Source organism: Vulpes lagopus, chromosome 7 (genome assembly GCF_018345385.1).
Source record: "Vulpes lagopus strain Blue_001 chromosome 7, ASM1834538v1, whole genome shotgun sequence".
In the NCBI taxonomy this organism is placed as follows: Eukaryota; Metazoa; Chordata; class Mammalia; order Carnivora; family Canidae; genus Vulpes; species Vulpes lagopus.
The window spans coordinates 75,582,185-75,608,871 of NC_054830.1; the positions used below are offsets into that span (position 1 = coordinate 75,582,185).

At 40.3% G+C, this 26,687-nt stretch overlaps 1 protein-coding gene and 1 pseudogene across 3 annotated transcripts in view; one reads left to right on the top strand and one right to left on the bottom strand.

Moving 5' to 3' along the window:
• Positions 1-1,385: 1,385 nt before the first annotated feature.
• LOC121494573 lies at positions 1,386-2,196 on the bottom strand (annotated as a pseudogene).
• Positions 2,197-11,681: 9,485 nt separating this feature from the next.
• The window catches only part of TEX10 (testis expressed 10), a 65,955-nt gene continuing 50,949 nt past the window's right edge, over positions 11,682-26,687 (top strand). The window contains exons 1-5 of one of the 3 annotated variants that reach the window (XM_041761128.1): positions 11,682-11,850; positions 16,764-16,814; positions 18,926-19,638; positions 20,023-20,266; positions 26,552-26,664. In XM_041761128.1, the coding sequence (XP_041617062.1) occupies positions 18,941-19,638; positions 20,023-20,266; positions 26,552-26,664 (1,055 nt within the window). In that variant the 5' untranslated portion in view covers positions 11,682-11,850; positions 16,764-16,814; positions 18,926-18,940. Of the gene's footprint in view, positions 11,851-16,625; positions 16,815-18,925; positions 19,639-20,022; positions 20,267-26,551; positions 26,665-26,687 lie in introns of all 3 variants that reach the window. The other 2 variants (XM_041761129.1, XM_041761127.1) reach the window with 2 other exon arrangements.

The following is a 26,687-nucleotide window of genomic DNA, read 5'->3' on the forward strand; positions in this document are numbered from 1 at the left end:
CAGTTTGGCACCTGCCTTTGGCCCAGGGCACGATCCTGGAGACCCGGGGTCGAATCCCACGTCGGGCTCCCGGTGCATGGAGCCTGCTTCTCCCTCTGCCTATGTCTCTGCTTCTCTCTCTCTCTCTCTCTGTGACTATCATAAATAAATAAAAATAAAAATAAAAAACTCTTAAAAAATATATAAAGATCATTTAAAAAAATATGTGGTCTGTTTTTTAGCCTCTTAGGAAACAAAATTGGGAAGTTTACTGCTTAAGAGTAGTCTTCTTCAGAACTTTGTAATGGAACTTATTAGTATGTTATTATAGGGTTTATTAATGTCTCAAATTTTGGGAAATGGTCAGGCATGCATTTAAAAATCAAAGCTTGTACAAATAATGAGGTATCTGAAATAGTCCAACTTAGCGAACCAGAAAATAGAATGGTGATTGCCAGGGGACAGGGAGATGGAAGTTGATGTTCAATGGGTATAAAGTTACCGTTATGCAAGATCTGTTAGTTCTAGACAATTCCCATAGGACAGAGCGTGTATAGTTAGCAATATGGTCTTGTGCACTTAAAAACTCAAGAGGGTAGATCTTGTGTTCAGTGTTCTGTACTAGAAATTTTATTTTTTTCTTTTTAAAGCAAAGGGGCACAGAGAAACTTTCAGGGATGATGGATGTGTTTATTACCTTGATTTGTGGTGATGGTGCAGATATATGTCCAAACTCAACACGTTGTATACATTAAATATGCACAGGTTTTTGTGTATCATTTATATATTAATAAAGCCATAAAAAATTAGTGCTTATTAGAAAAACCGATCAGATCCAGATGTGATCTGTACCTGAGTTAATAGTATTGTAACAACTTCAATCTTCCAGTTTTGAAAATGTATTATGTTAAAATAAAAAACTCGTACTTTGGGATCCCTGGGTGGCGCAGCGCTTTAGCGCCTGCCTTTGGCCCGGGGCACGATTCTGGAGACCCGGGATCGAATCCCACGTCGGGCTCCCGGTGAATGGAGCCTGCTTCTCCCTCTGCCTATGTCTCTGCCTCTCTCTCTCTCTCCCTGTGTGACTATCATAAATAAATAAAAAAAAATTAAAAAAAAAAATAAAAAACTCGTACTTAACATTAAGGCATTAAATATTATTTTATTTTAATTTTTGATAACCATTCTTTCAATCATCTATTGCTATTTACACATCAATCCTTGTTCAGTTCCTCCCAGGTAATTAATAACTTTCTGACCTGTAATGTTTTCCACATTCTCTATATTTCCATGGTCAAATACAAATACATGCATTTCTGGGGATGCCTGGGCCACTTAGTTGGCTAAGTGTCTTATTCTTGATCTCAGCTCAGGTTCTTTTCTTTTTTTCTTTTTTCTTTTTTTTAAAGCTTTAATTCACTTTTATTTTTCTTGTATAAAACTATGTGGTAGCCACAGCTGGAGCCTGGGTCCTCTGCATGGAGACTCTGGTGTGGGTCTTTACAAAATGGTCAGTGAATTGCTGATAGGGAGACTTGGTGAACACAGAGATCAGGGGCGAGATAGCTGTAGGTTTTGGAGATCGCATCAAAAGTAGCCTTGGCAAAGTTCCCCAGGGTGGTAGTGCAGCCCCTGGCTGAAGTGTAGCAGTCATCAATATCAGCCATCATCAGTAGCTTCTTGGGCACAGGGGCTGAGACAATGCCAGTGCCTCTGGGGGCAGGGATGAGACGCCCCAGCACAGAACCACAGCGACCGGTCACCTTGCATGGGACAGTGTGGGGCTTGCCTATCTTGTTCCCCCAGGAGCCTCATCGCGCGGGGACGATGGAAAGCTTGGCCAGGATGATGACCCCACGGATGGCAGTGGCTACCTCCTTGGAGCACTTGACACCCAGACCCACGTGTCCATTGTAATCTCCGATGGCAACAAATGCCTTGCACCTGGTCCACTGGCCAGCACGGGTCTGCTTTTGCACAGGCATGATTTTCAAGACCTCATCCTTGAGGGATACCCCCAAGAAGAAGTCAATGATCTCAGGTTCCTTGATGGGCAGAGAAAAGAGATATATCTCCTCCAGGGACTTGATCTTCATGTCCTTGACTAGGCGGCCCAGCTTGGTGACGGGGATCCACTCCTTGTTCTCCGCCTTGCCTCCGTGAGCTCTGGGCCTCTGGGCCTCTGGGCCCTCCCGCAGCACCGGCATCACCCGCCATTTGGTGTTCTCTCAGAGAAGGGCAGTTCAGGTTCTGATCTCAGGGTTGTGAGTTCAAGCCCTGCATTGGGCTCCCACTGGGTGTGGAGTCTACTTAAAAAAAAAAAAAAAAAGATGCTCAATATCCCTAACGCCCCCCCCCACCAAAAAAACCAAAATACATGCATTTTTGGTTTATTTTGTAACAGTGTGATTAGGAGTATATATACTTTCATGCAGGTTCTTATTTTGACTTGAAAATACATCGAGGAAAAATATCTTCAAACAAACTTAACAAACTTAACTGAAATAGATGGAACTCAGTCCCTTTAATAGCTCCAAAACACAATTAGGGTATCACAATTTATTAAACTGTGCCTTTATTTATCCATATCCATTTTCCCTTCCTTCCTTCCTTCCTTCCTTCCTTCCTTCCTTCCTTCCTTCCTTTCTCTTTCTTTTTAAGTAGGCTCCATAACCAACGTGGGGCTTGAACTCATGACCTCAAGATCAAAAGTCGTGTGCTCCACTGTCTGAGCCAGCCAGGTGCCCCATATATCCATTTTCTTCCCAGTGTATTGGTGTTCAAATATTGTTGAAATAAATAAATAAATAAATATATATATATATATTTTAAAGATTTTATTTATTTATTCATGAAAGAGAGAAAGAGAGAAAGAGGCAGAGTCACAGACAGAGGGAGAAGCAGGCTCCATGCAGGGAGCCTGATGTGGGACTCGATCCCAGGACTCCAGGATCATGTCCTGGGCTGAAGGCAGGCACTAAACCGCTGAGCCACCCAGGGATCCCCAAATGAATATATTTTGGACCAATGCTTTTATAGCTATGGGATAAGTTCTCAGGGGATGGGATCACTAGATTGAACGAAATACGAATTTATTTATTTTTAAGATTTTATGTATTTATCCATGAGAGATAGAGACACAGGCAGAGAGAGAAGCAGTCTTCCTTCCTGGAGCCCTATGAGGGGACTCCATCAGGGACGCTGGGATCAAGTCCTGAGCCAAAGGCAGACTCTCAATCACTGAGCTACCCAGGCATCCCGAAAGAATATGAATTTAAAGAAAACTTTGTTTAGATATTTCCAGACTTATTTCCCAAATGGTGGCATTATTTTACATTTCCAGTAGCAAACATTGAAAATACACTTTTCCTTGTATCCTCACCAGCAGTAGGTGATATATTGCTTTATAATTGTTGTGAATTTGGTAAGTCAGAAGTCATATCTCATTGTTGTATTAATTTACATTTCCCTGACAATTGTGAGGTTGAACAGGCTTGCAAAGCTTATTGATCATTTGGATTTTTGTACGTGTGAATTGCTATTCACAGCTTTAGGCCTTTTTTCTCTTTGGATTGTTTTCATCATTTTCTCAATAATTTGTAAAAACTCCTTGTATGTTGCAGTTATCAATCACTTATCTTTCATATGTGTTACAAATCTTTCCCCTAAGCTATTTTTTTTTTTGCCTTTTGTCTATGTTTCTGGTATCATTTGCCATATCATATTACATTTTTCTAGTGTTGTGAACTCTGTCTACATTCTTCTTCAATGGCTTCTAGGTTTCCTATCTTTTCAAAGAAAGTTTCCTCAACCCCCATATTGCACATTATCATACTTAATTTTTTCTGATGCTTCTGTTATTTTATTTAGTTGCTTAAAACTTTTATAAAGTTGTAGTTCTGATTATTAAACAATGCTCTCTTGCTTCAAACTCACCCCTTCTATCTTCTTGTTCTTCTATCTTCTTGTTCTTAGTTCTTGTATCTTAGCACTACAGCAGTGAGTCTTGGCCAGGGGGCAACTTCCAGAGCAATATTCCAGTTTGCAGTTTTTCCAATACTTCTACAAGCAACCTCATTGTACCACCTCAGGGATAGCAGCCATTTGGTACCCCACAACTCTCCAGAGGTCTTACCTCCAGCTCTGAGGGCCCCATCTACAACCTTCTAAATTTGCCAATCCCCACTCCTTCCTTTGTTTTTTCCAGCCCTTGGGATAGTGGCTGTTTCCCCACAGTTACTCCTTTGTGCTATCTCAGATCCTCTGTCTTTTTATTTCTTGAATAGGTGGTTAATAATTCTCTTTCTATTAAGTTCTCTCTATAAAAATAGCTGACATGGTTTCTGTTTCCTGTCTGGACCCCAAATGTTACTGTTGAATATTTCAATCTTTTCCCTTAGATTTTATGGAGGCAAGTTTTTTTTCTCCCTTTAAACGACTCACCAATTGTTCTAACAGCATTTTATTTCCTATCTTTGTCCTACTGGTGTTGTTTAAAATATTTTCTGACATAGAATTTTAAAATTTTGGGGGTGCCTGGGTGGCACAGTCGGTTAACCACCCGCCTTCGGTTCAAGTCATGATCACAGGGTCCTAGGATTGAGCCCTGCACTATTCCTCTGCTACTCTCCTGCTTGTGTTCTCTCTTTCTCTCTCTGCCAAATAAATAATTTTTTTAAAAAAACCTCAACATTTTTATGTAGTTCAAACTTATCAATTCATCTCTCATGATTTTTCTTCTTTGTTCTGCTTTGAAAAGTCCTTTCCATGTAGGTCAGAAGAATAATCCTGCCTATTTCTTCCTTTGTTCTTATATTGTATCACCTCGTTTAGTTTTCAAAGTTTAAAAAGTTGAGACCCATTGTAAGAATGTATTTTGCTTTGTCAATGAGTATACATTTTGTATAAATTTGAAACAAAAATTTCATGAAATCATATTTGTGGCAAAAGTTTTTACTACTTACAAAAGTCTCTTATATTTCTCTGTTCCTTTACAGTTAGTTCCTTAACAGAAGTACTATATGTAACTTCTAAGAAGTCTCTTCACATGGAGAGACCATGTCCTTCTCCTTCCTTTCCTTTTATTTGTTAAAATGTGGGCTGATGGCTGGTGCTAGAACAGCCATCTTGAACTATGAGGTGATCTTGGGAATGGAGCAACAGTAGAGAAGCAACTTGGATGTTGTTTTTCATATGTGTTACAAATCTTTCCCCTAAGCTATTTTTTTTTTTTTTTGCCTTTTGTCTATGTTTCTGGTATCATGTGCCATATCATATTACATTTTTCTAGTGTTGTGAACTCTGTCTACATTTTTCTTCAATGGCTTCTAGGTTTCCAATCTTTTCAAAGAAAGTCTCCTCAACCCCCATATTACATATTATCGTACTTAATTTTTTTCTGATGCTTCTGTTATTTTATTTAGTTGCTTAAAACTTTTATAAAGTTGTAGTTCTGATTATTAAGCAATGCTCTCTTGCTTCAAACTCACCCCTTCTATCTTCTGAAAGAAGAACTTCCTGGAGTCTGCTTACATCTTGATTTTCAAGTGAGGAATTAACTTCTTGACTTTAATGTGAGAAACTAATACTTTTTTATGTTTTACTGTTACTCCTAGACAAATTAAATTCTTGCAACTTTTGTAGAGTTTATACTGCTACTAACAATACCTGATAGGGATGCTTCTCCAGTGTCACTAACTGGTATGTTGTCAAATTTTTGAATTTTGGTAACCGTAAAAAGTAAGAAATATTATCATATTTTAATTTGCATTTCTCTTGCTGTGAGTCAGGAATAATATCTTTTATGTGAGGGTGACTTTTTAAAATTTATTTTATTTATTTATTTATTTTTTACGTGAGGGCGATTTATATTTCTTTTTCTACAAACTGTATGGAAATCAGTATTTCCTATCAAGCACTTCATCTTTTTTTCTTTTTTTTTAAAGATTGTATTTATTTATTCAGGAGAGGCACAGAGAGAGAGGCAGAGACACAGGTAGAGGGAGAATCAGGCTCCATGCAGGGAGCCCGATGTGGGACTCGATCCCGGGTCCCCAGGATCACACCCTGGGCTGAAGGCTGCACTAAACCGCTAAGCCAACCCGGCTGCCCTATCTGTTTTTTTCTTTCTAAGAATTCTTTGTATATTAAGAAAATTAATCCTTTACTTGTGATATGAGTTGCAAATATGTTTCCAAATTTGTTATTTGCCTTTATTTTTTATTTTCTCTCCCCCCCCCCCTTTTTTTCCCCTTTGATCATGTGGAAGATTTCAGAATGTTTTGGGGAAAGCCTGCAATCAAATTTTTAAAACTTTTCTCTCTGGTATTTAGATTTCAAGTCCTAATACAGGGTCAAAGTAATAAAATTTTGTTTTCTGAGATTTTTATAGATTTGTTTTTTTTTAAATTTACATCTTCAAATATAACATGTAAAGTATGAACCCAACTTTATCTTTTTCCAAATGGCTCCCTATTTGTGCAAATCATTTATCTTTATACTATTGATGGAAGATATTTACCTTACAATGTATTAAATTCTTGTTTTCATATTGGTCTATTTCTGGACTTTGTATTTTTTTCTGTTGGTTTGTCTGTTCATATGCCAAAATCCACATTTTAAATTATTGAGTTTTTTAGAATGTGCCTCTGTATTTAATAGGGCTGATTCCTCCTCACTGCTTTTCTTTTTCAAAATTTTCTTGGCTATTCTTGTTTAGTTTTTTTCATGTGTAAATTTTAATCAGCTTGTGTAGGTCTAGAAAAAAGCCCCAATCTGTTGACATATATATTAGGATCTCATTCAATTTACCAATACCTTCTGGGAAAATTGACATTTGTAGGATATTGACTATTCTAATCTGATTTCTTATTCAGTCCTAGGAATTTTATCTATCTTTAAAAAAGATTTACTTATTTGAGAGAGAGAGAGAGAGAGAGAAGAACAAGCAAGTGGGCAGTGGGAGGGGCAGAGGGAGAGGCAGAGATGCAGACTTCCTGCTGAGCATAGAGCCCCATGTGGGGCTCAGTGAGGAGCTCTGTGGGGGGCTTTGATCTAACAACCCTGAGGTTATGACCTGAGCCAAAATCAAAAGTAGGATACTTAACTGACTGAGCCACCCAGGCCACCCCAGCAACTTTATCTGTTTTGATTGCTGTTGTAAATGGGGCTTCTTTTTCCATTCTACTGTCTAACTAGTTTTTGTTTGTATAGGTGAAATCTATTGATTTCTGAATATTAATTTTATATTGCTTTACTTTTTCTGAATTTTTATTGTTTGTAGTAGGTTTACAATTGATTTTTTTTTCAGATATACAATCATATCATCAAATGGAGATGATTTTACTTCCTCATTTCCAATTCTTATGTCTTGGACTGATATTTGTGGTATATTGATGGTTGTGCTCCTAGCTGGTGTTCTTCCTTCCTGTCTTTTTTCAAACCTGGGATCAGCAACCTTCCTGGCCATCTGTGTGTTACCCACTATCTCAATAAATTCCTTTTAATTTAAAGTCAGAATGAGTTTCTTGTTACTTTCTTATCTAGGAAGCCTAACTAAAAGTTTTATTTTGCATAATGATAACATATCATTAATAGTAACATTTGTTGCTATTTATCGAGGGTTTAAAGTGTACCAGGCAGTAACCTAAGTAATTTGCATACATCATATCAATCAACTCCTGGAGAATGGGTTTTGAATTTTTGTCTGTGGTTATAGCAACAAATTTGAAGTCATCCTTTTTAGCTTTCTTCAGAGTCTCTGCTTTTCGTGTTAGCAGTAGCTTTGAAAAATAAGGTAAGAGTTAATTTAATGTTTATGTTTTTATTGTTTGCCTTGACATTATAAATCAAGTTTATTAAACTTTTTTATTTTTAGAAGTGTTAACCCTATTTCCTAAGTAAATATTAACTAGGAAGCCTGGTTAAGAAAAAGAGAAGCTGTGGGGCACCTGGGTGGTTCAGTGGTTAAGCATCTGCCTTTGGCTCAGGTCATGATCCCCGGGAAGGGTCCTAAGATTGAGTCCCACATTGGGCTCCCCTCAGGGAGCTTGCTTCTCCCTCTACCTACGTCTCTGCTTCTGTCTCTGTATCTCTCATGAATAAATAAATAAAATATTTAAAAAAGAGAAACAAACAGAGAAGCTGCAAAGGTTATATAAATTGTGCAGGAGTAAGTTTTTTAATCTAGACTTCTGTGATGCTCTTCAGCATAGACAAAAAAGAGAGGTTGTTCCGATTAAATACAGATATTTCTGGACACAGATCTTGGTGTCAGTTAGGAGCTGAATTGTGTCCCTCATAAAAGATGAGTTAGGACCCCTACCACCTCAGAAGGTGTCCTTATTTGGAAACAGGGTTTTTACAGAGGTAATCAAATTAAAAATGAAGTCATTTGCATGGGCCCTAATCTGACTGGTGTCCTCATAGAAAGAGGAACTTTGGACACAGACACACACAGAGGGAAGACAATGTGAAGAGAGAGAATTTATCTACAACCCAAGGAACATCTAAGGCTACCGAAAGCTAGGAGAAGGCATGAAGGAAGCAGCATCTCCCTTAGAGCCCTCAGAAAGAACCAATCCTGCCAAACCATGATCTCAGACTTCTAGTCTCCAGAATTAACAAATTTCTGTTGTGTAAGCCACCAAGCTTGTGATACTTTGTTACAGAAGCCCCAAGAAACTAAAATACTGGAGTTTCTGTGGCTAACTGGACAGAGTTTTGAAAACGAAGTATGCCACAGATTTTAGAATGCATGTTTTTCTGGCAAGGGCTAAAGACCTTGCTACATGACTGTCATTTATCAAAGGTCTGTTTTGCCTCAGCTAAGCAGGTGATTCTTGTAACTACTGAGTTCATCACTTAGAGTTGGAAAAAGCTTCCTTTTATAAACATACTTTTCATGTCTTAAACCAGAGGTTGTAAACTAGTAAGTAACCTGCTTATAAGAATTTTGTTTAGCCCACACAGTGTTTTGTTTTTTGGATTTTATTTTTTTAAGATTTTATTTATGTATTTATTTAGAGAGCACATGGGCTTGAGCGGGGGAGGGGTAGGTGGAGAAAATCACAAGCAGACACCCCACTGAGTGTGGAGCCCAATATGGGGCTTGATCTCACTACCCTGAGATCATGACTGGAGCCAAGATCAAGAGTTGGACACTTAACTGACTGAGCCACACAGACACTTCTTTTATTTTTATTTTTTAAAGATTTTATGTATTTATTTCAGAAAGTGAACTAGGGAGAACACAAAAGGGGCGGGGGACAGAGGGAGAAGCAGACTCCCTGCTGAGCTGTGAGCCTGACCCACGGCTCCTTCCTGGGATTCCAGGATTATGACCTGAGCCAAAGACAGATGCTTAACTGATGGAGCTACCCAGGCACCCCTCAGGCATCCCTTTTATTTTTTTTTTAATTTTTAAAAGACTTATTTATTTATTCATGATAGACACACACAGAGAGAGAGAGAGAGGCAGAGACACAGACAGAGGGAGAAGCAGGCTCCATGTCAGGAGCCCGACGCAGGACTCGATCCCGGGACTCCAGGATCGTGCCCTGGGCCAAAGGCAGGCGCTAAACTCCTGAGCCACCCAGGGATTCCCCCAGGCACCCCTTTTATAATTTATTTTTAAGTTACTTCTATACCCATTGTACTGCTTGGATTCATAACTTCAAGATCAAGAGTCTCAAATTCTACTGACTGAACCAGCCAGGCACCCCAGTGTTTTAAAAATAGGGGAAAAAAATGTGCTCGTTCACCAAAATTTAAAGATCATATTTCATGGTGCTTGAGTGGCTCAATCTGTCAAACGTCTGCCTTGGGCTCAGGTCATGATCCCAGGGTTCTGGGATTGAGCCTGGCATTAGTTTCCTGCTCGGTAGAGTGCCTGCTTCTCCCTCTTCCTCTCTTTTCAACTTACGTTCTTGGTTTCTCTCTCTCTCTCAAATAAAAACATTATCTTAAAAAAAATAAAGATCAGATTTCTTATTTTTTGTTTTCCTTTTTTCTTGAACATGATTCCTCATGGCATACTTCCTTTAGCCAGGCCAAGCACTTCTGTTACTTACATCACCACCAGTGCCACTTTGCCACAGACAAGAAGCAAGGGTGGTTGGCTGGAGAAGAGTGAAAAAAGGAGAGTTGTAGGAGTGTCCAGAAGTTCAGTGATATTTCAGAATACGGCAGATCTTGAGGCTATGATAAGGATTCTGGCTTTATTCCACATGACATGGGGAGTTGAGGGGTTTTGAGCAAAAGCGTGACCTGACCTTAGATTTTAAATTAATCACATAGCTTTTCTGCTGATATTAGACCGTAGGGGGAAGACACTAGAGTGTAATAATGGAAACAGGAAACCCATTCAGAGATCTTCTATCGTGATCATGAGCTGGCTTGGACCACGGTGATAGCAAGGGAGGTGGTGTTAAGTGGTGGAAGTCAGGTAACATTTGAAGTAATCTCCTGATGAGTTAGGTGTGAGATGTGGAAGAAAGAAGACTTTCTTTGGGTTTTTGGCTTGAGTACCCAGAAGGATGAAATTGCTATTTGAGATGAAGCAGCTGTAGCAGGAAGATCATTTCGGGGGGGTGGGGGTGGGGGGTGGGGGATGGGGGTGTGATCAGGAGTTCCATTTTGGACAAGTGCACCTTGAGATGCAAATGGGATGTCAAAGGAAATGTTGAGTAAGCTGTTAGCTAGGAACCTGGAGTTTAGGGGACATGATGGGTGGTGGCAATAAACCTTTTCCTCTTCTGATCCAGTTTCACAACTTTTAACATCATGTAATACTGTAGGATGCTGGTGACTCCCAAATGTTGGTTTATGGTGGATTCAAGGCAGATTGCGGTAGCAGGGCTGTGTCGCCGGGGGAGGGGGAGGTGGGCGTCTGGATGAATGGTCCCTGTCCCCGGGCTCGGGTCTCTGCTCCGACGGAGGCGCGTAGGGCTGTCAGCTTTTCCGTCTTATAAACTGATAAGCCGTAGAGACAACCCTGAATCCTGGTCTCCCATCCGGACCCGGGGGGCGGGGGGGCGGGGGTGTCTTCCCTCCACCCTACCTGCCAGTCTTTGGCAAGGCTTATTCTTTCCAACACGCAGTCTCCTCCCTTTCTCATCTCCTTTCTAGACATTCAGGTCGTCCCTGAACTCCCCCGGGGGGCCCCACTTCATCTCAGCAGATGCAAGCTCAGGGCTGAGATTTTGAAACATCAGGGGGAAAAAAGTCCTCGACGAAGACTTCCAGGCTTCAGCGACTAGGTGTACGTTGCCCTCGGCCCGGTAGTTGCGAATCGCTCCATCCAGGTTAAAGTCCTCGGGAATTCCCGGGTTCCAGCGGCCCGAACCCCCCCCCCCCCCCCCCCGCTTTCCATTTCGGTTCAACTTCTGTTCTCGGAGCGTGACACCAGGTCCGCGGAGCCGCGGCGTACGGAGGGGAGCAAGGGCACGCTCCCGCGCTGCAGGAACCGGGCGACGCCCCCCGCCCCCGCCCCCGCCCTGGCCCGGGCCGCCACGCCCGCCCCGCAAGCTCGCGGCCGCACTCGGGGGCCGAGCTTTGTCCCGCGGCGGCCTCCGCGAGCGCAGGGGGCTTCCGGCGGGCCCCCTCCTCCCGGGGGCGGGGCCTAGCGCTCCCGCTCCCGCCTCCCCGGCTGCGCGCGGCTGCGGGCCGCGGTCACGTGAGCGCGGCGCGGCGGGGGAGGGGCCCTGATTTCCGGGCGGCGGAAGGAGACGCGGCCGCGTGAGGACGAGGCGATTTGAAAACACGCTCGGGGAGCGGGAGGCTGAGGCCGGTGGCGCGCGCCGTCGCCCCGCGGGCTTCCGCTCGGACGCGCTCGTCCTCCGCTCCGCGCCCCGGTCCCAGCCGGGCCCTCAGGTGAGCGGCCGCCGCCCGTCGGGCCGGGCCCTCCGGGGCGCGGGACGGGCGCGTGGGGCCGTCGCCCCCCCCCCCCCCCCCGGTCCGCGCGGCCCAGGCGGGCCAGGCCGAGCCGTGGCCGAGCCGTGGCCGGTCCGCGCGCCCCGGGGGGGGGAGGCCGGGGGGCGGAGCGGGGCCTGGGCGCGCGGCGGGGCAGTGCGGGGGCGGGGCGGCCCGCGGGCGCGTGGAGCGCCTCAAGTGACTGGGCGGGTTCGCGCCGTTCCGCGGCGGAGGCACTTTTAGGCCGGGGTGCCTCGATTTGGGCCCCGCGGCCGCCGGGAGGGGAAGGGACGGGAGCGCTGGCGGCCCGGGGGGGCTCTTCTTGCCGTGTGGGACGCCGGGCGGCGGCGGGCGGCGGGGAGGGGCGGGCGTCCCCTCCCGGGCCCCGCCGCGGTCCAGGTGTGCGGGGCGGGGCGGGCGGCGCGGGCGGCGCGGCGGGAGCGGCGGGAGCGGCGGCGGGCCGGCCCTCCGGGGGGCGTTCACTTTGGGGGAAGTCCGGGGTCTCTCCCCCGGCCCCTTCTGTAGAGTCGGGAGGACCTCGTGAGAGGAAGGGGTGGACGGGGAAACCATCCAAAGGAGAACGGCAGTGCACGCCTTATTACAGTTTCATTAATTTATCATTTATTTATTTTGCAAAGGAGGTTGGAAATCGGGGGTGGCACACAAGCCTAGCTGGAATTCGATTCGGTCGGTGGACGTTTTCAGGCCCGCGAGAATCTCCCCTTGTGTTGACAATCCAGGAGACCTGCAAATTGATTGGAATGTGTGAAATGTTCAGTTCTCAAACTTCAGGACCCCCCCCCCCCCCCCGTAGGAGGTGGCAGCGATGTGAAAGTTCAGCCCCTTGAGGCTGGAGTTTGTTTTTTTTTTTTTAATTTTATTTATTTATTTATTTATTTATTTATTTATTTATTTATTTATTTATTTATATTTATGATAGTCACAGACAGAGAGAGAGAGGCAGAGACACAGGCAGAGGGAGAAGCAGGCTCCATGCACCGGGAGCCCGATGTGGGATTCGATCCCGGGTCTCCAGGATCGTGCCCTGGGCCAAAGGCAGGCGCCAAACCATTGCGCCACCCAGGGATCCCTGAGGCTGGAGTTTGTACCTCCTGTTCCATTCCGGCTGCTGGAAAGTAGCTTTAGTCAAACCATCTGATTTGCCGTGCTATGAAAAAAAATCTTATTTGTGTTTTATTGACTTGTTTTAAGAGGTTTTTAAGTCCTCGCTCGCTGCACCCAGTGTCAACCTGAGATCCAGAGTTGGTGTGCTTTTACAGGCTCCACAGGCTTGTCCAGCCGGGCAGCCCTAAAAAAAAAAAAAAAAAAAAAAAAAAAAACCAAACAAACTTTATTTTGAAGTGAAAATGACAAATTGGTTAATAGAGCTTTAAAAGTTCCTAGTATAAAAATGTTCTCTGCGTATCATAAAATAATGGTCCCGGCTTTAAAAGTCGAGGAACGGCGATCAGCCCTCTTAGGCTTTCTTATTAGGGAAATTAGTGTGACGGACACAAAGTGATACAAAGCGATACAGCATAGACCTTGACAAGACTGTGTTGGACACAGGCCAGATATAGTGGCTAAAAATAACACGGAGGATTGGTGAGTTGGGTTGATTCATTTGATTTTTCTGTCTTGTACCATTTATTTTCATCTCTGGTACTAGCTAGTAATAAAATTGTAGGGAAAGCTCAAAAAGTGTGCTTAATTAAAGTTTTTTTTTCCCCCCCTCAAAGATTTATTTATTTATTCATGAGAGAGACAGAGAGAGAAGAGAGGCAGAGACACAGGCAAAGGGAAAAGCGGACTCCATGCAGGGAGCCCGACGTGGGACTCAATGATCTGGGGTCTCCAGGATCACTCCCTGGACCGAAGGCAGGCTCTAAAGGCAGGCTCTAAACCCCTGAGCCACCGGGGCTGCCCCCAACCCCCCCTTTTTTTTAAATTAAAAGAGGCCATGCGAATATATATATATATTTTTTTAGATTTTTGCTTACCCATTTTTGAAAACTAGAATAACTAGAGGTGTGGGTGGGATGAAAACTTGAATAGGTATAAATGAAGTAAGATAAGCCATTTTGCCACTCGGGTTTCCAATCCTCACCTTAATTCCACTATATGTGACATAAAGCTGATTTTGCAGAGCTCTCTTTGGTGTGTTAAGTCCTTCTTCAACTTCCTAATACAGGTCTGACAAATCTTTCTGAGCCACATCTTTAAGATGGGTTTAGTACCACTTTCCTTACGTGGTTTTGTGAGAATTGAATGCTAATATACATAATGCATGTGGTTTTGTGAGAATTGAATGCTAATGTACGTAATGCATTTAATACTATATGTGATTTGTACTGGTCCTGAGACTTTTAAGAAAATATACATGTTTGTGCTTTTAGCATACATGTTTAACAGTGCCAGGTATAAATGCTCAGAGTTTTACAAATAGGAACTCATTTGCTCCTCATTAATCCTACCTCATAATAATTGTATGATGCAAGTTTTATTTAATTTTTTGGGTATGTATTATTATTCCTATTTTGTGGATGAAACTGAGGCAGTTTTTTTTTTTTTTTAATTTTTATTTATTTATGATAGTCACACACAGAGAGAGGCAGAGACACAGGCAGAGGGAGAAAGCAGGCTTCATGCACCGGGAGCCCAACGTGGGATTCGATCCCGGGTCTTCAGGATCGCGCCCTGGGCCAAAGGCAGGCGCTAAACCGCTGCGCCACCCGGAGATCCCTGAGGCACAGTTTTTAACTACAGCTAGAAAGTGGCATTCTGGATAAAGAACTAAATCAATCTGGCTCTAGAATCTGCTCTTAACCTATGTAGCCAAATCCTACCTATCTCAAGGGGCTCTAATGTATTAAAACCTTGAAATCGGGCAGCCTGGGTGGCTCAGGGCTTTAGTGCCACCTTCAGCCCTGGGCCTGATCCTGGAAACCCGGGATCGAGTCCCATGTCGGGCTCCCTGCATGGAGCCTGCTTCTCCCTCTGCCTGTGTCTCTGCTTCTCTCTCTCTCTCTCTCTCTCTCTCTCTGTCTCTCATGAATAAATAAATAAAATCTTTAAAAAAAATAAAATAAAACCTTGAAATTATGTAAATTTGGATGTAATGTTATAGATGATTAGCTTCTGGATTCCTGGAACTTGAGCTGCTTGGTCTTGCACAAGCTATTTTATTTCACAATAAATGTAAATCTTCATTTTACTCAAGGTTTTTTTGGGGTTTTTTTTTGGATCCTCATTTATTGTATTGTGTCTTGTTTTTTTTTTTTTAAGTACCTGGACACAGGGTAATTATGATAGACCAAGAAGAAGTTTTATTTATTTCAGAGGTACTTACCTATTCTAGTGGGTGTACAGAGGCAAGCAGAATTCAGTATTTTTGCAGCATGCTGGAAAAGATTTCAAGAAGAGTTGGGCTAGTTCCTGGTATAGGAGGCTATTTTTTAGATAGATGTTAGCTTGTGGGAAGATAAAGCTGGAGAGGAAGTTAGGAAGGACGTGATATGTCAAGCTATAGAGTTTTTACTGTAAGTGAGTAAAGAAACAGCTGAAAACTCCTGAGTCTTGGTCAGATCTGTGTTTAGAAAGAACCCTCTCATGACTCCAGCAAATGGGCTAGGGAGTAGATACTAGAAATAAGGCAGGCATACTGATGGGGGAAACTACTAAACAATCTAGGTAGAAATAAAGGATTTAAGAAGTGGCCTGGGAATGAGTAGGAGGAACAGATCAAAGATTTTGTGTGTAAGTGGGAAGATTTAGATGTTAATTGAAAAAATATGTAGACGGGAAAGTGCAAGATGGCATGTTTATGCCCAAGTTATTTATTACAACAATGGCCTAGTTGGTCTTTGCTCCTTTTCCCTCTGTTGCACTTTATTTCCTTTTATACTGTTTTTTATCCTGCCTTTGAGTACCATTTTTAAAAACTTTATTCATGAGAGAGACAGAGAGGGAGGCAGAGATACAAGCGGAGGGAGAAGCAGGCTCCAGCAGAGATCCTGATGCAGGACTTGATCCTGGAATCCTGGGATCACAACCTGAGCCAAAGGCAGATGTTCCACCACTGAGCCACCCAGGTGCCCTGGATACCGTTTTCTGTTTATATCTAGTCTGAACCTAAGCCTGGTGTCCAAAATGCTGATGCCACATTTTTGCCTATACTAGGCTTTTTCTCTACTGATCTATTGTTTTCCTTGCTTATGAAATGTTCATTAACTCTCCTTGCTGCATATTTCTGTATCTTATATTTCTTTCAAGCATCAGCTTAGGTTCATGAAACTTTTTCTATTATAGGCTGCATTTAAAAACTTTGTTTTGTTAGTAGAGGTTCCTTAGGGACTTTTAGGGGCCAGGAGCAGATATATCTCTAGTAATCTGTGTGTTGCCCACTCATTCCCCCAAAACTCTGGGTGAGGGGTTATTTCAAAAGGTTTTCATTTAGTACAATTACTTGACAAAGGTTCCATGGCTAAAAACCCTTGACAAACCTGTGGCTGGATTGTTACCTTATTGTTGATGACCCCTGTTTACATTATCTCTTGACTAAGATATACTTCTTGGTAAAGCTATTTTCCATTTAGTACTTTGATCCTTTCCGCATAGGTCTTAATTTTTTATTATCTTTGAAATGTATTTTAGAGTAATGTAAATGTTAGAAAACACCTTTATTATTTTAGAATTTATCTTTTTTGCCCATTGTTTTAAAATTCTTTTCACTGTAGCACTCAAGAATGACCAAAAAAAGAAAACGCCAAGATGATTTTCAAAAAGTAAAACTAAAAGTTGGTAAAAAGAAACCCAAATTAGAAAATGCTACTGTTACAAACTTTAAAACAAAGACTATATATCTCCCTGAGCAGCTCAAAGAAGATGGAACTCTTCCAACAAACAACAGAAAACTTAACATAAAGGTAAATGGTAACTATTGTTTTGATAAATAACATTTTCTTTTAAATCACCTTTCTTTGTGAAAAGTTGTTTTAATTCTCAGGGTTTACTGATGGCTGAAGGTTGGAGTTTATTAACCAAATCTGAGTTGCCAATGTAGCTTTCCTACCTCCTCTGGAAAGACTTGCTCAACTAAACCCACAGTCATTTTTCTATTGTGTACCTGTTTGATGATTTGATATATGATCTAGAGATAATTCTTGTGTTTATCTTGTTGATGTATCAAGTTTTTGGCATAACTTTTTAGCTGTTTTTATGGTTTATGAAGGTAATTGTCTTATTTTTTAGCCTTACATAGCACATAATATATAGGTTTGTAGTAAATGTGTGAAGTTTTAGCAATGATTTTGCTTACAATTTTGACAACTTCATTGAAATGTCACTTTTGCATTATAAAATTCCAGGGGCACCTGGGTGACTCATTGGTTAAGTGTCTGACTCTTGATCTCAGCTCAGGTCTTGATCTCGGGGTTGTGAGTTCAAGCCCTGTGTTGGGCTCCATGCCCAGCGTGGAGCCTACTTAAAGTGTACCATTCTGTAGTTTTTAAATGTATTTGCAGAGTTATGCTATTATCACCATAATCTAATTTTAGGACATAATTATCATGCCAGAAAGAAAACCTATGCCTATTAGAAGTCACTGCCCATTCTTTTCCCTTTGCTCTACACAGCCACTAACCTACCTTTTATCTGTATAGATTTGCTTATTCTGGTCATTTAATATAAATGCAACAATATGATACATGGTCTTTTTTTTTTTTTTTTTTTTGATACATGGTCTTTTGTTACTGGTCTTTTACTTAGCATGTTTTGAGGTTCATCCATGTTATAAAGTATCTCTGAGAAAGTACTACATTCCTTTGTATTGTTGAATAGTATTACAGTGTATGGTTATGCCACATTTTATCACATATCAGTTGATAGTCATTTGGTTGTTGCCATTTTTTTTTTAGGTTTTTGTTTTTATTTTTTTTAATTTAAATTTTGTTAACATATAGTGCAATATTGCTTTCTGGAGTAGAATTCAGTGATTCATTATTTACATACAACACCTAGTGCTGCTCATCACAACAAGCGCTCTCTTTAATACCCATCACCCATCTAGCCCATCCTCCACCGAGTTTCACTCTTAGGTGTAATGCTATTATGAACATTTGTGAACAAGTTTTTGTGAGGATGAACTTTTTCCAGTTTTGCTTTTAAGCCCTGAAGGTTAAATAATATTGAAAAGGTATTTGAAGTTATATATTTTTTCACAGATTATATAAATTATTCCACAAATAAAATTGTCAATTGTTATACTCAGGATGCACATACACCCTGAAAGACCACTTAAAATAGGCAGACTGTGCCTATTTAGTAGTGTATAAATGCACCTACCAAATGTTTGATTTTTTTTTTTTTTTTAAGATTTTATTTATTTATTAGACAGAGAGAGAGAGACAGAGACAGAGACAGGCAGAGGGACGAGCAGGCTCCATGCCAGGAGCATGACGTGGGACTCCATCCTGGGTCTCCAGGATCACACCCTGGGCTGAAGGTGGCGCTAGACCGCTAAGCCACCAGGGCTGCCTGATTTTTCTTTTATTCTTTTTTTTTAAGATTTTTTTTTTTTATTTTTTCATGAGAGGCAGAGAGGCAGAGACAGAGGCAGAGGGAGGGGCAAGGCTCCCTGTGGGGAGCCCTATGTGGGACTCAATCCCAGGACCCTGGAATCATGACCTGAGCTGAAGGCAGATGTTCAACCACTGAGCCACCCAGGCGCCCGTATAGTAGGCCTTTAAATAGTGATGATAATTTCTGTCACTTTAAATGATAGCATGCCTAAGTCTTCATACAGGTTAATTTCAAAAAGAGAAAATTCTAAATGAAAATTATGTAATGTTTTTATTGAGCTAAATCTGTCTTAAGGATAAAATAACGTTTCTGTTCTTAGTAAAAGCTTGGTAACACTTAGAAAGTACTTATTGAAGCAGTTTCCCCAAAGATTGTCAGTTTATGGTTTTAGTTAGCATGTTTATTTGAAAATGTTAGAATGTGCACATATACTTAAATCCTGTATTTTTATTTTTAGGATTTGCTGTCACAGATGCATCACTACAATGCTGGGGTTAAACAAAGTGCTCTTCTTGGACTTAAAGACCTTTTGTCTCAGTACCCATTTATAATTGATGCACACCTTTCAAACATATTAAGTGAAGTGACTGCTGTGTTTACAGATAAAGATGCTAATGTACGATTAGCAGCAGTTCAACTTCTTCAATTCCTGGCCCCCAAAATACGAGCTGAACAAATTTCTCCATTTTTTCCTTTGGTAAGTGCCCATCTCTCTAGTGCCATGACTCACATTACTGAAGGAATTCAGGAGGACTCTTTAAAAGTTTTGGACATTCTGCTGGAACAGTACCCAGCCTTAATTACTGGCCGTAGCAGTATATTGCTTAAGAATTTTGTAGAACTTATTTCTCATCAGCAGCTGTCTAAAGGACTAATAAATAGAGACAGATCCCAGTCCTGGATACTTTCTGTAAATCCTAATCGGAGACTCACTTCTCAGCAATGGAGGCTGAAAGTCTTAGTGAGACTCAGTAAATTCCTTCAGGCCTTGGCAGATGGATCCAGTAGGTTGAGAGAAAGTGAAGGACTTCAGGAACAAAAAGAAAATCCCCATGCCACTAGCAACTCCATTTTTATCAACTGGAAGGAACATGCCAACGACCAGCAGCACATCCAGGTTTATGAAAATGGGGGTTCACAGCCAAATGTCAGTTCACAGTTCAGGCTACGGTAAGAAGGATTTCAGTTATGTCCACACTCAGTTTTCCTGTATTGAATTTTAACTGCTGACCATTGATGGCTAATGGTGGGAAGATATGCAGTTGTCTTTTATAGTTTTCATATAGTTACTCATGATTTGATTTTTATTTACTGATGGGAGGAGTCATTTGAAAGTATTAATTTATTCATTTCTAGCAAAGCCTAATGAGAAGTAAAACTTGATAGTCTCGGCTTTGTCATTTAGAATTTTATTTTCTTACTGGTCTTGATCAATGTAATTATCAATTCAGGGAACTTAATTTTTACTGGTACTTTTCACTTAATATTTAAATTAAACAAGGAATAATATTTTTTGCTCATTAATTTTTTTTTTATTCTTACCTTCCTCATTAGGTACCTGGTTGGAGGACTAGGCAGTGTGGATGAAGGCCTCTCATCTACTGAAAACTTGAAAGGATTTATTGAGATAATAATTCCATTGCTGATTGAATGCTGGATTGAAGCTGTGCCTCCACAACTAGCTGCTTCTGTTGGAAATGGCATAGAGCGAGAACCTCTGCAGGTTATGCAGCAAGTTCTTAATATTATTTCCCTTCTGTGGAAACTCTCTAAACAACATGATGAAACTCATAAATTGGTGAGAACTTAATGGGTTCTTTATTTTCTCAGTAATGTCTTTTATCATAAATGGGCAGATTAGAAATCAGTATTGGTTATGCATTTTCTAAAACATTCCATAGTCTAACTATAAATTTGTTTCTTGCTTTTGCCCCAAACTGCAAATTAAAATACTTTGTGCAATTCTCTGAATAGTTTTAACTTACGTGAAATGTATACGTTTTTTTGAAAAAGATTTTATTTATTTATTTAGAGAGTGTCTGAGTTGGGGGAAGGGAGGGAGGGAGGGGCAGAGGAAGAGAGAGAGAATCTCAGACTCAGCGCTGATCCTGAATGTGGGGCTTTGTGGGGCTTAGTGCAGGGCTCATTCCTACAACCCTGAGTTTATAACCTGAGCTGAAATCAGGAGTTGCTTAAGCAACTGAGCCACCCAAGTGCTCTGTGAAATGCATAACTTAATGAACTTTTTTTTTTAATGACCTTAATTTCATTTGCTTTTATTAGATATAATTCCCAGTAGTGTTACAATGTATTGTTTATGGCAGGTTGATTGTGTAGGAACATTCTACTTTCTGGAGGTCTTTTATGAGATTAAATATGTTGCTTTTTTAAGTACTTTCTTCCAGTGTGTGCCACATTGCCAAGTTTAGCAGAAATGGACCACAGCAAAGATCTCATAACCAATCCTGAGTTGTTTTTAAACTACTATGATTGATTTTTTTTTTTATTTTATTTTTTATATTTTACTTATTCATGAGAGACAGAGAGAGAGAGGGAGAGGCAGAGACACAGGCAGAGGGAGAAGCAGGCTCCATGCAGGGAGCCTGATGTGGGACACGATCTTGGGACTCTAGCTAGGATCATGCCCTGGGCCAAAGGCAGGCGCTAAACCTCTGAGCCACTCAAGGATCCCTAAACTACTGTGATTTATTTTATTTATTTTATTTTGTTTTATTTTATTTATTTATTTATTTTATTTATTTTATTTATTTATATTTATTTATTTTATTTAGTAATTTAATTTATTTTATTTTTTTATTTTTTAAATTTTACTTATTTATTTTGTTTTGTTTTATTTTGTGATTATTTATTTATTTATTCATGAGAGACACAGAGAGAGGCAGAGACACAGGCAGAGAGAGAAGCAGGTTCCATGCAGGGAGCCCAATGCGGGACTCGATCCCGGGACTCTAGGTTCACAGCCTGGGCCAAAGACCGGCACCAAACCACTGAGCCACCCAGGGATCCCCCAAACTACTGTGATTTAAAGCAGAAGCTACATAGAGACTTGATTAGTGCATGCTTTTATTTTCTCTTGAAAAGGGATAGGATCAGAAAACATTTGTAAAAGTTACCCTTACTATATGTAGGTAAACTGTAGTTGTAGGTATGGTGTTCGTGAAATTAACCTAAGATTCTAAGTCTGTAGCAGTTTTTTACTAAAACTGATAGTAAAGACATGATTAAATCTGCGATGATTAAATTACCTGTTTGGGAGAGAATTGAATGGTGGTAGCTTTTTTATAGTGCTATAATATATAGTTAATAGTTTAAGGAAGAACAAGTTCTGAGATTGGTGTTAAATTAATGTGATAGCACACTTAAAGAGGGCATCTACAGGAACAATATTTTAAAGCTTAAAGCATCTAGTTTTAGAATTCTTGCAAGGATTTTTGACTAGGCAGGTATAATCTTTGAAGTTGCCTACATATGTACACAATTGACAATGCAATTTTTTGGTTTTATTTCAAGCTAAAGTTTAGAATGAATTAATAGGCCACATAAAATAAGTTGAGGTTAAATTAAAAATCATATTTGATAATCTTGAAAAGCATTATGGAACCATACTAAAGTATGTGTTTTAAGAGCTTGCTCTAGCACTATTAACTCATTATCCATCATCTGTAGGGTTGATATATGAATTGCTTTTTCAGATAGTGTGGCACTTTATTGACTGTAGTTTTGAGCATGTCTCATGATTCATTGAATACATTGGCAGGAAATTGATTAGGATTGGGGTAGATTGTGTTTTTTTTTTTTTTAAGATTTTATTTATTCATAAGAGACACACAGAGAGAGGCAGAGACATAGGGAGAGAGAGCAGGCTCCTCAAGGGGAGTCCGATGTGAGACTTAATCCCTGGATTCTGGGACCATGCCCCAAGCCAAAGGCAGATGCTCAACCACTGAGCCACCCAGGTGTCCCTGGGGGTAGATTTTGATTTTATGAAAGCAAAGTTTACTGTCTTTATGGCAGTCTGTGATGTAGGCAGGTGACAGTAATAATGCATGCAGCTTTTTAGAGAATTGTATGTTATTTGCACTCTTGAATGGATTTATCTGAACCTGTGATAGAAAGTAAAAGTAATGATATCAATATAAATCTTAAGTACTAGTCTTTCCTTCAGTTTTAGAAGGCTAAGAAGTAAAGATTCTGGGCATTTTTGGTGTTTGATGACATATAGTCACTGATTAAGTATTGTTATTCCTTTAGTAATAGTACTTGTAACTTGATAGAATGGTAGGACCAAATGCAAATTCATTGTGTTAGTTTTGTATCATTCACTAACATTCAGATAACATTGTCAAAGGACCTAAGTACTGCCTTAATTTTTTTTTTAAGATTTTATTTATTTATTCATGAGAGACACACACACACACACACACACAGAGGCAGAGCAGGCAGAGAAAGAAGCAGGCTCCATGCAGGGAGCCCGACATGGGACTTGATCCTGAGACTCCAGGATTACGCCCTGGGCTGAAGACTCCAGGATTATGCCTTGGGCCGAAGGCCAGCACTCAACCGCTGAGCCACCCAGGGATCCCTACTGCCTTAATTTTATGGATATTTAAAGTTGTATGCTTTAGAACTATTCTGTGCTAATCTAATACGACTGTTATTTATTAGCAGTTCATTAAAGCAGGACATAAAGTTCAGAAGACTGTTTTGCATAGACCATTGAAGGCAACATAGAATACTGTTTAAAATTCAAATAAACTGAAGGAAGTTTAGTTCAAATAGAAACAGTATTTAAGAACATGCACTGGAGAATTCTCTTATTTACCTTGGCAAATGTGTTATGTTGAACTGTAATAACTGAATAAGGGAAGATCCATTATTTTAGAGACAAAATATGAATATGTGTATGAGTTGTACAAGGTGAAATTAAAATGCATTAATTTATTTTTTATTAACATTCTCACTGTTCCCCTCTCTCGCTGACCTTCAGTTATAGCTTAGTAGTTAAGGTATTGGGTGGTTTGTAACAGCTCAAACTTTAAAGGAGGGATGAAATGGCATTCGTTGGCCTTAAATGCTACTGTGTTCTACAAGCTGGATTCAGACTCTTCTCTCAGAAAAGGTATAGGTATTTTGTTGGTAAATTGGCATCTAGATTAGGTGCAGTCTTAGGATAACTTTGCTTTTAGGTTTTGCTTAATGTCTTTATTTGCTGCATAGTTGAGGAACTTCATTTTTATGCAAGTATTTTTTAAAAAAACCTTTTTAGAGGGCAGCCTGGGTGGCTCAGCGGTTTAGCGCCGCCTTCAGTCCAGAGTGTGATTCCCGCCTCCCCCCCCCCATCAAGTTCCACATCAGAGTCCCTGCATGGAGCCTGCTTCTTCTCTCTTTGCCTGTGTTTCTGCCTCTTTCTCATGAATAAATAAATAAAATATTAAAAAAAAAAACTTTTTAGAAATCTGAACTCTCTGATCTTTGCTTTGAAATCTCAGGGTACATTAAATTTTATTTGTGGTGGTTGAGTACTTGTCCTTACTGAGGTTGCTTATTTCTGATATGCCATGTGTATCCTTAATGTATAGCTAGTTTTAAAAGTGAAATACAATTTAACATTAACTTTTTAATTTACTTTGGATTTTTGGATCCTGTATTAATAAGCTCTGGGTCAATATTATAATTACTATAGAAATTTTGTTGGAGCTTAATTTTATTTTTTAATGTTACTTTTAGTTTGTGTCTTTCATTGCTGATGTCTTTTTCCCGTGAAGATTAGAATTTGTGAAGAAGGGGATCCCTGGGTGGCTCAGCAGTTAAGTGCCTGCCTTCAGCCCAGGGCATGATCCTGGAGTTCCAGGATCGAAACCACATCGAGCTCCTTGCATGGAGCCTGCTTCTCCCTCTGCTTCTCTCTCTCGCTGTGTCTCTCATGAATAAATAAATGAATCTTTAAAAAAAATAATAAAGAATTTGTGAAGAATAGTCAGATGCAATCATAGGATTTGTTGAGCATCTATATATGCTTTATAGGAGCTACTTAAGTTAATTAAAATTCAGTTCCTTTAAAAAAAAAATTCAGTTCCTTAGTCATACTAGCCACATTTCAGGTGCTCAATAGGTGCATGTAGCTAGTGGCTGCTGTATTAGACAACACAGATGAAGAACAATTTCATCCATCATTACAGGGTTGCTTGCCCTTAATAGTACTTAACCTTCTGGTGGGGTTGATGGATGTAAGCAAATACATAATGCCAATACTAAGAAGAAAGATGAAAGTAAAGCAGGGTAAAGAGAGAATAAGTGCTGGAACAGAATGAGCGGGAGCTATTTTAAATAATTGGTCTGGAAATGCTTTCATGACTTGAATTGCCTGAAGTTAAAGGAGCAAGTCTTGTAAAAGACCTGTAGGAAGAACCTTCCAGGCAGAGGGAATAGCAGGTGTAAAGCCCCTGAAGTGAGAACAGATTTGACATTTTTGAGGAATGGCAGGAAACCTGGGCAAATAAAGTACTAGGAGAATGATAGAAGATGAGTCAGAAAAGATGACACTGGCCAGATATTTGGGACCCCATGGTCCATGGTATAAGTTTGGATTTTAACCTGAGTGTGGTGAAAGGACAGTGGAGGATTTTTCAGCAGGGAAGTAGCATGATTTGAATTATATTTATTTAACTTTTATATGTTGAATTTGCAAATGGGACACAAGTGAATTTCCCTGTAGTCAGTATCCAGCTCTTGCAAAACAGTGGAGCCCAAACTCAACGCAATCTATTCTATGAATGACTGGTCCTGCCCTATATACACCTTTAATCCCTTTTTTCCTTTCTGTATTATTTTGAAGCACGGTTTATATTTTAAAAGATCACTCTGGCTGCTCTCTAGAGAATTGACTTTTGAGGAGGGCAAGAGGAAAGTGGGGAGACCAATTAGGAGGCTATTGCAGTAATCTAGGAATGAATGGTTGATTGGAGTAGAATGATAACTAATGGTTGAAGCTATGAGAAGTAATTGGATTCTGATAAAGCCAGTGGGACTGCTGATGTGCATAGTGAAGGAAAAAGCAGCAAGGATGGTTGATGCTGTGTTAAGGTCCAAATGACAGTGTGACTGCTAGTGAGGAGAGTTTAATTTATTCATGTGAACTTTTTTTTTAAGATTTATTTATTAGAGAGAGAGAGCACACGTGTGCACATGCACACACATAAGGGGTGAGGGTGAGGAGCAGTAGAGGGAGAGAGAAACCCAAGCAGACTCTCCGTTGAGTGCAGAATGCGATGTGGGGGTCATTTAGTCCCATGATGCTTGAGATCACGACCTAAGCCGAAACCAAGAGTCAGGCACTTAACTGACTGTACCACCCAAGTGTCTCTATTCATCTTAAATTTAAGATGCCTGTTAGAAGTCCAAGGGGACATGTTACATAAATTATAGATTAGCACAAAGAGAAGAATCCAGTTAAAGATCCTAAGGTGCTCTTAGATGACCAGTTATTTTAAACACCTCAAATCCCACATCTCAAGAAACCCTTCAATCCCTGGCAAAATGGAATGGTTGGTTCTCTGGATAGGAGGAAATAAGAGTGTTGTAATCTGGAATTAGTGTTTTAAATAGGAAAGACAGATTCATGAGTACTGCAAGAATTAAAGAGAAGTGCATTGCTTTGTGACAGTGTTAAATACCTTTAATTGGAAATAATAGAATTGCTGGGAAGTAGAATTATTGTATAAACAGAACATTAGGTAGAGGCTCTTCTGATATATTTTACAGATGACTGTACTAGTGGTTGAATTTAAGAATTTTCTTATATCTTATTTACTTTTTCTTTTTTTTCTTAAACAGTAGATAAAAGGCAAGTAAAGGTAACTATTAAGCACTGAAAAGATCTGTGGGTAAGAATTGGATGCCCTAATATTTTATTCTGATTTTAAAATTTACATCTGCTATCATGAGCAAAAGATGTATAATGGTAAATTTATAGTTGAAGATTAACAAGTAGTCAAATTTCTGTTTAAATTTGGTTATTTTAAATGTTTTGTGTAGATTTTCTAATCTTTGCTTATTTTAATAGGAGTCGTGGCTTCGAAAGAATTATCTTATTGATTTCAAACACCATTTTATGAGTCACTTTCCATATGCCTTAAAAGAAATAACCAAGCACAAAAGGAAAGAGACAAATAAAAGGTATTGTGATTCTTTCCACTGTA